General features: G+C 46.1%; 1 protein-coding gene across 1 annotated transcript in view; it reads left to right on the forward strand.

The window, feature by feature from the left end:
• The first annotated feature begins 2,247 nt into the window (after positions 1-2,247).
• The window catches only part of LOC143285289 (forkhead box protein P1-like), a 43,336-nt gene continuing 32,855 nt past the window's right edge, over positions 2,248-12,728 (forward strand). The window contains exon 1 of the mRNA XM_076592551.1: positions 2,248-2,342. Within this exon, the coding sequence (XP_076448666.1) occupies positions 2,248-2,342 (95 nt within the window). The remainder of the gene's footprint in view (positions 2,343-12,728) is intronic.

Genomic DNA, 12,728 nt, shown 5'->3' on the forward strand with positions numbered 1-12,728 from the left:
ACACACACACACACACACACACACACAAGCAAACACTCCGAGTATATTCACAAACATAAAAGTCACACATGGACAGAGAGAAAGAGAGAGAGAGTGAGGGAGGGAGTACCAAGTTTGCATGTTGCTTAAGACTGTGCCGAACTAATTCAGAAAATGTCATCGATACTTTGTGTGCCTGTTGTTGTTTTATTTTTAAACTGTGCCGTACTAATTCAGAAAATGTCATCGATACTTTGTGTGCCTGTTGTTGTTTTATTTTTAAACTGTGCCGTACTAATTCAGAAAACATCGTCGATACTTTGTGTGCCTGTTGTTTATAAACTGTGCAGTACTAATTCAGAAAACATCATCGATACTTTGTATGCCTGTTGTTTTTAAACTGTGCCGTACTAATTCAGAAAACATCATCGATACTTTGTGTGCCTGTTGTTTTTAAACTGTGCCGTACTAATTCAGAAAACATCATCGATACTTTGTGTGCCTGTTGTTTTTAAACTGTGCCGTACTAATTAAGAAAAAAAACATCGATACTTTGTGTGCCTGTTGTTTTTAAACTGTGCCGTACTAATTCAGAAAACATCATCGATACTTTGTGTGCCTATTGTTTTTAAACTGTGACCGTTGCTAAATCAGAAAAAAAAAAGACCATCGATTTTTGGTATGCCTGTTTTGTTTTGAAACTGCGGACACACTCTTTTGCATCAACAGCCTCTCTGTTGTTGCCATGGTAGAGGGGGACAGCTTATTTTGACCCGGGTATCTAGCTGGAGATGCCTGGATGCTGTCCCCACCCCTACCCCCTCCCTGCCCCCCCCCCCCCCCCCCTCCCCGGTCGGTTGCACTGTAATACCACTTAAGTGGCTGTCTCTCTCATCACCAGGGTGGCTGTAATTCCTTTCTACACCGCTGCACTTCAAAACTTCAACAAGTGATCAAGCTGTTTTAGTTTTTTAATCTCCCCCCCCCCCTCCACCTTCCTTCTCCTCTGGCTCCCTTAACCTTACCCCCCCCCCCCCCAAAGCCCCCCCATCCCCCCACCGCACCCCTTCTCCCTCCACACACACACACACACACACGCACGCACACACACACACACACACACACACACACACACACACACACACACAGAGTCTTTCTCTGTCTCCGTCCGTCCGTCTGTCTGTCTCTCTCTCTCTCTCTCTCTCTCTCTCTCTCTCTCTTTCCATGTCTCTCTGACTCCGTCTGTCTGTCTGCCTATCTCTCTCTCTCTCTCTGTCTCTGTCTGTCTATCTCTCTCTCTCTCTCTCTCTCTCTCTCTCTCTCTCTCTCTCTCTCTCTCTCTCTCTCTCTCTCTCTCTCTCAGTTTCCCCCTTGGTTTTGATTTGTGGTCTATGGCCATAGTTCAATGAAACATTCATTCGTTCGTTTGTTTGTTCATTAAATTTTTATCCCCTGTCTGTGTGTGTGTGTGTTTGTGTGTGTGTGTGTGTCTGTCTGTCTGTCTCTCTATCTCTCTATGTCTCTGTCTCTCTCTCTCTCTTTCTCTCTCTGTCTGTCGCCCCCCATCTCTCTCTCTCTGTCCCCTCCTCTCTCTCTCTCTCTGTCCCCCGCCTCTCTCTCTCTCTCTCCTATCCATGCCATTCCTCCTCCTCCTAACTTTGCAATCGTGCATGGATGCTCAGACTTTACATGGGAAAGGAGGAAAACTTAGTTTTAGTGTTGTTGATGTCAGAAATATGAAGAGATACGCACATACACTGAAAAGTTTTTAATTGGAAGGAAGGGGGCAGTAGTAGTACTGTTGTTGAAGTCTTTGGAGTGTTGTTTTGTTTTGTTTTTCCCCCGTTTTGCTGCTGTTTAAATGCTGATTGTGTGTGTGTGTGTGTGAGAGAGAGAGAGAGAGAGAACATTTTGGTCATTTTAAAACCATTTTTTCCAGAGTTCCACAATGCGAATACAATGCCATTCCCTGCTGTAAAGATGCTCGATGTGTTTTCTATTGTTTTTCTCCCCTAATGTAAAAAAGGCATCATGATTTTTCCTTAATGTAAAAGCTGCGATTTTCCCCCCCTCCTGTTGTAAAAGGGTGATTATTTTTGAGAACCAGGGCAGCAGTATTTCCCCCCCATGTTTCATTTAATTAAACATTCTGTCATTGTTGACCGTGTTGCAGGGTTAGAGAGCAACAACAACAACATCATCACCGCCAACAACAACAACAACAACAACAAGGCCTCGTCGTCCCCCTCCTCGGTACCGTCGCCCACAATGGATATCTCCCCGGACACGGCCCTGTTCCGCCACAACTTCTGCAAGTGGCCCAGCTGTGACACGCACTGCACCGACTTCCACACCTTCGTCAAGTGAGTGTTGTGATGTGATGTGATGTGTCGTGTCGTGTCGTGTCGTGTCGTGTCGTGTCGTGTTGTGTTGCATTGTATTTATGGGACATAAATCGAAAATCATACACAAACACAGATACACAAGAAATTAGGATACATACAAGTGCACATCAATATAAAAACTTGTGCAGACTCACACATGCACGCACTGCGCGCGCGCGCACACACACACACACACACATGCACACACGCGCGCGCGCGCACACACACACATACACACACACACGCACACACATGCACGCACGCACACACATGCAAGCACGCACGCACGCGCGCGCACACACACACACACACACACACACACACCGCACAGAAGCTGCATATTACATGTGGATGGGGCTGATGACTAGGTCTTCAGGTAGATGGCAACAGCTGCCCAGACATGTGTGTACGATAGATCAGTCCATCCATGGCCATCAGATCAGCACTGGAGGCACACAATTGCTGTCCAGACATGTGTGTACGATAGATCAGTCCATCCATGGCCATCAGAACAGCACTGGAGGCACACAATTACTGTTCCGACTCTCTGGGCCAGGATTTGATCACAGTGGAGAGTGTCTTGCCCAGGTTACATCCCCCACTCTCCTGGCCAAGAGGGCTTTAGGACAATCGGCGTTGGGGTGGTCCCTAAACGCCAACTAACTAACCCTCAAAGCTTGCAGCAGCACCGAGAGCTTGCCTCCTTGGTTGAGAGTCGTAGTCTTTCATGAATGACTGAGCTGTAAATAAATTCCCATCGCAGTGGACAAGCTGTTGATCATACGGCTCTCACACTGCTGTTGGTTCACTGCTTGTGTCACTGTTGCTATTGGCGATTTTGATGAAGTTTGTTTTTTTCTATAGATTTTTTAAACACTTTCCAAGAAGGTTCTTTTCCTGTCAAACGTTGCTCTGGCAATGCCTTTCACCATGAAAAACGCATACACATACATTGAGGAAGGTAGAATACACAGGGGAATTACAGTGATAAGCATACATAGATGCATATATTTGATACACAGGTCTTTAAACAGTTTTTATAGGTTGATTTGTTTTAGAGAGAGACTGTTGATAAGCATGTCATTCAGGTTGTTGTCAAATTACCCCATTTTTATGAGCATGCACGTGTATAGGGAGAGGGGGTAAGGGAGCAGACACATGTACATGTGTGCATAGAAGAGGGGTGTGTGGAGAAAGTTAAAAAAAATAATTTGTTGCATATAAATCTGTGACTGCATTGCTATCTTCTTGTCACCAGGGTAAAAAACAACAACAACAAACAAACAAAACTACAACATTATATTAACAACAACAAGCAAGCAAGCTCTCTTTTTTGGAACAACTTTTCGATCCCATTCAATCAAACACTATAACTTGGAAACAAAACAGAACACTTCCTTGTCGACTATTTCCTCTTTCCTCCTCCATTTCCAGACTTTTTGTGACTCACTTCCTTCTTCCTTCTCTCCCCCTCTCTGTCTGTCTGTCTGTCTGTCTCTCTCTCTCTCTCTTTCTGTGTGTGTGTGTGTGTGTGTGTGTCTGTTTCTCTCTGTCTCTCTCTCTGTCTCTGTGTGTGTGTGTGTGTTTGTGTCTGTCTGTCTGTCTCCGTCTCTCTCTCTGTCTCTCTCTGTCTCTGTCTCTCTCTCTCTCTCTGTCTCTGTCAGTGCCACCTCTTTCATACCCACCTCCCAGTTCCTTCGTTTTAATTTGTGGTCTGTGGCCAAAGTTCAATGAAATATTTTCGTTCATTCGTTCGTTTGTTCACTTGCTCTCTCTCTCTCTCTCTCTCTCTCTCTCTCTCTCTCTCTCTCTCTCTGTGTGTGTGTGTATTTACACACACTGGATGTTTTTTTGCGTGTGTGTGTCTATATATTTTCACACACACACACACACACACACACACACACACACACACACACATTCACGTATGTGCATGTTCACAAATGAGATGCTCGCCCAAAGAAAAACAACAGTAACAATAACAACAGCAACAACAACAACAAAAACATACACTGGCACATACTGATGTACGTGAAAGCAAACATACGTGCAACAAACTCACCCATGCAAGCCATAACAGTGTTGGTCTGAACCAACCCATTTCATACTTCCAACCCCCCGCATCCCCCTGGCCTGCCCCCCGCCCCCCAACCCCACCACCGCACACCACCACCGCACACCACCCTCTTTTTTTATGATTGTTATTGTCGAAATATATGACACTAAGCAATGCCATCCACAGGCGCAGGTCTGCTTCCTTTCACTTTGTTGAAGATGATAAATCATCATACATACACACAGTTCATGTTGACGTTGGTTGCTGGATGTTTTTGTTGGTTTTTTTTTTTCTTCTGCTTCTTAGTTCATCAGACAGCTGTGTACCTCATGTTTCCAGCCAGGCTGGGTTTTTGGGTGGTTTTTTGCCTCAGCATTCAGGGAACAACAACAACAAAATAATAACTCAGCAGAGATGTAGGTGGGTTGGGGGATGAGTTGAAATGCCCTTAGCCCCCACCTCCACCCCCTGACCCCTCTTCTTACTCCTCTCCCCCCCCCTCCCAACCCCTCACCATCCTCCTAAACAGCAGAGGAAGTGGGCGGGTGGGTGGGTAGGTGGGTGTGAGTAGCCTGAAAACAGTTAGTTACCCTGAGTGGTTTTGAAGCTGGTGGCGGTGGTGGTGGTAGTGGCGGCTTCTCCAACCATGTTGACAAAATACTAATGCCGCGCACTGCTTTATAATGTGGAAGATGGGATCTGGTGTGTGTGTGTGTGTGTGTAGGGGGGGAGGAGGTGGAAGGGGGGAAGGTGTTGGGTGTGTGAATGTGTGTGTGTTGGAAGGGGGTGGGGTGTGGTGTGTTTGTATGGATGGATGGATTGATGGATATGTGTGAATGTGTGTGTGTCTGGGTGGAGTGTGTGCGTGTGTGTGCCTCTCTCTCTCTCTCTCTCTCTCTCTCTCTCTCTCTCTCTCTCTCTCTGTGAAGACGGTGAGAACGGGTGAGAGGAGTGTGTGTCAACAGACAGTGAAAGGAGGCAGCGTGGTCGTAGTGAGGAGGACACCCACCCCTCCGAGTCAACAAGATGGGTGTGGTGCTTGGTGGTCCCTCAGTGCAGACAGCCCTCTCTTGACTCTCTTCTACCTTCATCATCATTCTTGCTTTCGTTTTTCTTAACGCCCACTTCCCCATGAATGTTTTTTGCGTTTGTTTGTTTGTTTTGTGTGTGTGTGTGTGTGTGTGTTGTTGTTGTTTTTTTTCACGGTGACGATTATTATTGTCAACTCTTGCTTCGTGATTTTGTTTTTTTCTTCTTCCATAGAGGATCGTTTAAAGCTGAGAAACTTACCTTACTCACCGCTCATTTCGACCTTTGGTATTATGATTGGGGCAGCAGCAAAGAACCGCCACTCTTTGTCTGTTTTGGGGACAGTCTCCAGAGGAATGGTACCCCAGGTACACTTGGTTATGATGATGATATGGATACTTACATAGCGCCTGTCCTCGGTCGGAGACCATGCTCCAAGCGCTTTACAAATTCGGGGTCATTTGTACAACAGGCTGCCTACCTGGGTAGAGCCGACTGACGGCTGTGATTGGGCGTTCATCATTTCGTTTCCTGTGTCATTCAGTCAGATTCAATCAGGCACGCACACATACACACTCAGACAAACATGTAACATTTCAGGGTGCTGAGTTCCCCATCGACTGTCCTGCGCTGAGTGTTCTCTGGCCTTCCTCCCTTGTACATACCCTCTGGTTGCCCAGTTGGAAAGCATGCTGTGTTTCTGATCTTACGAAACGTAATGGATGCTTGCTTTCACTGGAGTGTATTTATTGAACACGGCTACAAAAGTACACATCTTTACCTTCTAATATCGCCTACCAGTGAAAAGACGTTAAACTAAAGAAAGAAAGATAGAAAGAACACATCTTTTCGCTTCAGGGTTGTACAGTCCATCCAACATGGACACAGCATGCTCATGCCCACTTTGGGGGTAACCTTGGGGAAAGTGGGAGGGGGTGGGGGTGGGGGGGGGGGTTCGGGAAGGATGGAGTGGTAAAGAAACCAAACCCATCCCCCCCCCCCCCCCCTCACAAGTCTTACCAGCTCCTGAGATCTGTGCTGACTAGTACTGGCAGAGTTATGAAATATTGACTGTGGAGCTACGGTGGAGAGAACAAACCATGGTATTGATCAGGCCCTTCTTGATGCACTGGTGGCTGCGCGCAAACCTGCTTCTGTTTTTTTGTTTGTTTTTCTTTCCTTTTTTTTTTTTTGTATTCTCTTTGTATGTCTTTATGTGCTGTTGTTGTATGTGCCATTGTGCATCGCTGAAAATGTATCGGTTTTTGTGAGGCACTCAGAGCCCATTATGATTATGGGGGAGTTTGGGCCATATAAGTACTATTATTATAATTGATACGATGATGATGATGATGATGTTCTTCTTGTTCTTCTTCTTGTTCTTGTTCTTGTACTTCTTTTTCTTCTTCTTCTTCTTGAAAAGGTGCAGGATCATGTAAGATCGTCATGTCCGACCATGGCCATCACTACAGTAGAGGATTTTGTATTTGTATTTGTATTTCTTTTTATCACAACAGATTCCTCTGTGCGAAATTCGGGCTGCTCTCCCCAGGGAGAGCGCGTCGCTACACTACAGCGCCACCCATTTTTTTGTATTTTTTCCTGCGTGCAGTTTTATTTGTTTTTTTTCCCTATCGAAGTGTATTTTTCTACAGAATTTTGCCAGGAACAACCCTTTTGTTGCCGTGGGTTCTTTTACGTGCGCTAAGTGCATGCTGCACACGGGACCTCGGTTTATCGTCTCATCCGAATGACTAGCATCCAGACCACCACTCAAGGTCGAGTGGAGGGGGAGAAAATATCGGCGGCTGAGCTGTGATTCGAACCAGCGCGCTCAGATTATCTCGCTTTCTAGGCGGACGCGTTACCTCTAGGCCATCACTCCAATGCAGCTGATGTCCCAGCTATCTGCGCTTGAATTTATACCACAGGATTAACCTGCAGTCAAGGAACACATTGTTTCTGAACGGTAACCGATGGCAATGCATTTTAAACAAAAACAGCCACATCTCCTCTGGAGTACATTGCGGTGACCGTCACCAAGCACTGAACACCATTTCCCCGCAGTCCTTTCAGCCGACTCAGAAAGCGAAGAATGAAAGGGAGGAGGTTTGATGTGAAAGTTAAAAGGCAGGTGAATAAAATAAAATAAAATAAAATAAAATGAGGGACAAGACAGACTTAGAATCGACTCCACACAAGATTGCTCTGTCTTCTTTCGTGTGGTGCTGCTGCATGCCGTTTTCCAAAACAGCTGTGCACACCACTTCGCTTTTTTTTTCTTTTTTTTCTTTCTTTTTTCTCTTTTATTTCCTTTTTTTCTATAGATCAGACCACAAAATAACATCTAATTTATAAATGATATATCATGCTGGATAAAAAGGAAGGTAAAGTTTTAGTTTTCAGTTTCTCAAGGTGTCATTGCATTCAGACAGATTCCTCCCCGCTCCCTCGCCCTCTCAGTTTGACGCTGTGTTATACTCGTACATTATACATGTATTAAGTATTCAGTATAATACATTTATATGCCTACATGTTTGTGTGTCTCTTAGAACAACGGCAGATGTGTAAGTCGGCCAAAGTGCTAATATCTTCACCGTTGGAAAATAAAGATTCGTTCATTCATTCATTCATTCATTCCCCCCTCCTCCACTCCACATCTGCTTGGCAGATGCCTGACCAGCAGCATAACCCAGCACGTTAGACGGGCCTTGAGTGCATGCAGACAATATTAATTTATGTACCTATCAGAGTGGATTTTTTTTTTCTCCATAGAATTTTGCCAGAGGACAACACTTTATGTTACTAGCACTGGTTCTTTTTCAGTGCTTCAAATGCTTTCTGCACACGGGGACCTCAGTTTGTCGTGTCATCTGAATGACCGGATGCTCTGTTTCTTCTTCTTCTTCTTCTTCTTCTTCTTCTTCTTCTCCTCCCACGTTCACTCGTATGTACACGAGTGGGCTTTTACGTGTATGACCGTGTTTTTTTTTTTGTTTGTTTGTTTTTTTACCCCGCCAAGTAGGCAGTCCTACTCCGTTTTTGGGGTGAGGCGTGCAGGGTATGGTCTTGTTTCCATAACCCACCGAACGCTGGCACGGATTACAGGATCTTTAACGTGCGTATTTGATCATCTGCTTGTATATATATATACTCGAAGAGGGTTCAGGCACATAATGTTGACCTGGGAGATCAGGAAAAAAAAACAAAAAACCCTCCACCCTTTACCCACCAGGCGCCGTTACCGAGATTCGAACCCGGGACCCTCAGGTTGAAAGTAGACCGGGATTCGAACCCAGACCCTCATAGACAGAAAGGAAGGTAGATAGGTAGAATACAGCAGAAAGAACACACACACACACACACACACACACACACACACACACACACACACACACACACACACACACACACACACACACACACAAACACGAGAGGCAGCAGAGAGCGAGCGACAGTATGACTCCTCCCCACCCCACCCCCTATTCCCCACCACACACATGACAGCTTTAATTGCCGGGCATCAAAGACCCAGTAGAAACATCCCCTGATCAATTGTCTTTCAGCTGCACCGCCGCCGCTGCTGCTGCTGCTGCTGGCCTGGTGCTGCGTCTGACTGACTGGTTGGAGGCATTGATCTGTTTTCTTCTTACCTGGGAGGAAGGAAGGGAAGGAAGGAAGGAAGGGAGAAAGGACGAATCAATTGAAGAAGAAGAAAGAAAAAAAGAAAATCGGGTGTGCATTTTTTCCTTTCCCGCGGCCGGGGAATGCGTCAGTGTGTACATGGGCCTCTCAGTCATGTATTGTGGAGGTTTTTAGAGCGTGTAATTAGAGGTTGAATGCAATAACAAGGAGGAGAAGAAGAAGAAAAATAAAAGGATATATTAATTTTCTCTTTTCTTCTCCTGCATCATCTCATCTTCTTCTCACCACCACTACCACCGCTGCTGCGGAGCAGTCCCTCCTACGCTTTTTTTTTTTTTTTTTTTTTTTTTTGTCGTGTGGAAATTGTTCCACCACACCCAGGCTTCCTGCTTGCTGCTGCAACAGTCCTGTTACCAGCGGTGTCCTTTCTTTTAATCAAAGGAGCTGGAAATGTGAGGTGGCTAGGAGGCCACACACCGGAGGAGACTCGGCAACCGACGTTGTTGTGAAGTCTTTTTTTTTTAGTGGCAGTCACGTTGTTGCAGCTCAGATTTCAAATAAGAGTATTTATTGCGAGTATTTATTGCTAGTTAGGTATCACAAACGATGACAGTCGATTGCATCATCATCTCAGAACCTGTGAGTGATTGGGTGTCTCTTTCTTGGTAGAGATGCTGGGTTCATCTCTGAACCCCCATATTGATAGATGTCTCCTTGTGGTGGAGATTCTGGGTTCATCTCTGAACCCCCACATTGATTACGTGTCTCCTTCTGGTGGAGATGCTGGGCTCATCTCTGAACCCCCACATTGATTAGATGTCTCCTTGGTGGATATGCTGGATTCATCTCTGAACCCCAACATTAAGTGTCTCCTTCTTGGTGGAGATGCTGGATTCATCTCTGAACCCCCACATTGATTAGGTGTCTCCTTGGTGGAGATGCTGTGTTCATCTCTGAACCCCCACATTGATTGGGTGTCTCCTTGGTGGATATGCTGGGTTCATCTCTGAACCCCCATATTGATTGATGTCTCCTTGTGGTAGAGATGCTGGGTTCATCTCTGAACCCCCATATTGATTAGATGTCTCCTTGTGGTGGAGATGCTGGGTTCATCTCTGAGCCCCCACATTGATTAGATGTCTCCTTCTTGGTGGAGATGCTGTGTTCATCTCTGAACCCTCACATTGATTAGGTGTCTCCTTGGTGGAGATGCTGTGTTCATCTCTGAACCCTCACATTGATTAGGTGTCTCCTTGGTGGAGATGCTGTGTTCATCTCTGAAACCCCACATTGATTAAGTGTCTCCTTCTTGGTGGAGATGCTGTGTTCATCTCTAACCCCCCACATTGATTAGATGTCTCCTTGGTGGAGATGCTGTGTTCATCTCTGAAACCCTACATTGATTAAGTGTCTCCTCCTTGGTGAAGATTCTGGGTTCAACTCTGAACCCCCACAGTGATTATGTCAGCTTCTTGGTGGAGATGCTGGGTTCAACTCTGAACCCCCACATTGATTAGGCGTCTCCTTCTTAGTGGAGATGCTGGAGATACTTGGTTCATCTCTGAACCCCCACATTGATTAGATGGCTCCTTCTTGGTGGAGATGGTGTGTTAATATCTGAACCCCCACATTGATTAGGTGTCTCCTTGGTGGAGATGCTGGGTTCATCTCTGAACCCTCAGATTGATTAGATGTCTCCTTCTTGGTGGAGATGCTGGGTTCATCTCTGAACCCCAACATTGATCAGGTGTCTCCTTGTGGTGGAGATGCTGGGTTCAACTCTGAACCCCCACATTGATTAGATGTCTCCTTGGTGGAGATGCTGGGTTCATCTCTGAACCCTCACATTGATTAGATGTCTCCTTCTTGGTGGAGATGCTGGGTTCATCTCTGAACCCTCACATTGATTAGATGTCTCCTTCTTGGTGGAGATGTTGGGTTCATCTCTGAACCCTCACATTGATTAGGTGTCTCCTTGGTGGATATGCTGGGTTCATCTCTGAACCCCCACATTGATTACGTGTCTCCTTCTTGGTGGAGATGCTGGGTTCATCTCTGAACCCCAACATTGATCAGGTGTCTCCTTGTGGTGGAGATGCTGGGTTCAACTCTGAACCCCCACATTGATTAGATGTCTCCTTCTTGGTGGAGACGTTGCGTTCAACTCTGAACCCCCACAATGATTAGGTGTCTCCTTCTTGGTGGAGATGCTGTGTTCATCTCTGAATCCCCACAGTGATTAGGTGTCTCATTGTGGAGGAGATGTTGGATTCATCTCTGAACCCCCACATTGATTAGGTGTCTCCTTGGTGGAGATGCTGGGTTCATCTCTGAACCCCCACATTGATTAAGTGTCTCCTCCTTGGTGGAGATTCTGGGTTCAACTCTGAACCCCCACAGTGATTATGTCAGCTTCTTGGTGGAGATGCTGGGTTCAACTCTGAACCCCCACATTGATTAGGCGTCTCCTTCTTAGTGGAGATGCTGGAGATACTTGGTTCATCTCTGAACCCCCACATTGATTAGATGGCTCCTTCTTGGTGGAGATGGTGTGTTAATATCTGAACCCCCACATTGATTAGGTGTCTCCTTGGTGGAGATGCTGGGTTCATCTCTGAACCCTCACATTGATTAGATGTCTCCTTCTTGGTGGAGATGTTGGGTTCATCTCTGAACCCTCACATTGATTTGGTGTCTCCTTGGTGGATATGCTGGGTTCATCTCTGAACCCCCACATTGATTACGTGTCTCCTTCTTGGTGGAGATGCTGGGTTCATCTCTGAACCCCAACATTGATCAGGTGTCTCCTTGTGGTGGAGATGCTGGGTTCAACTCTGAACCCCCACATTGATTAGATGTCTCCTTGGTGGAGATGCTGGGTTCATCTCTGAACCCTCACATTGATTAGATGTCTCCTTCTTGGTGGAGATGCTGGGTTCATCTCTGAACCCTCACATTGATTAGATGTCTCCTTCTTGGTGGAGATGTTGGGTTCATCTCTGAACCCTCACATTGATTTGGTGTCTCCTTGGTGGATATGCTGGGTTCATCTCTGAACCCCCACATTGATTACGTGTCTCCTTCTTGGTGGAGATGCTGGGTTCATCTCTGAACCCCAACATTGATCAGGTGTCTCCTTGTGGTGGAGATGCTGGGTTCAACTCTGAACCCCCACATTGATTAGATGTCTCCTTCTTGGTGGAGATGTTGCGTTCAACTCTGAACCCCCACAATGATTAGGTGTCTCCTTCTTGGTGGAGATGCTGTGTTCATCTCTGAACCCCCACATTGATTAGGTGTCTCCTTCTTGGTGGAGATGCTGTGTTCATCTCTGAACCCCCACATTGATTAGGTGTCTCCTTCTTGGTGGAGATGCTGGGTTCATCTCTGAACCCTCACAATGATTAGGTGTCTCCTTCTTGGTGGAGATGCTGTGTTCATCTCTGAACCCCCACAATGATTAGGTGTCTCATTGTGGTGGAGATGTTGGATTCATCTCTGAACCCCCACATTGATTAGGTGTCTCCTTGGTGGAGATGATGTGTTCAACTCTGAACCCCTACATTGATTAGGTGACTCCTGTTTGGTGGAGATGCTGTGTTCATTCCCCCCCCTCCTCCCCCCCCCCCCCCCCC

The sequence above is a fragment of the Babylonia areolata genome, chromosome 8 (genome assembly GCF_041734735.1).
Source record: "Babylonia areolata isolate BAREFJ2019XMU chromosome 8, ASM4173473v1, whole genome shotgun sequence".
Lineage (NCBI taxonomy): Eukaryota > Metazoa > Mollusca > Gastropoda > Neogastropoda > Buccinidae > Babylonia > Babylonia areolata.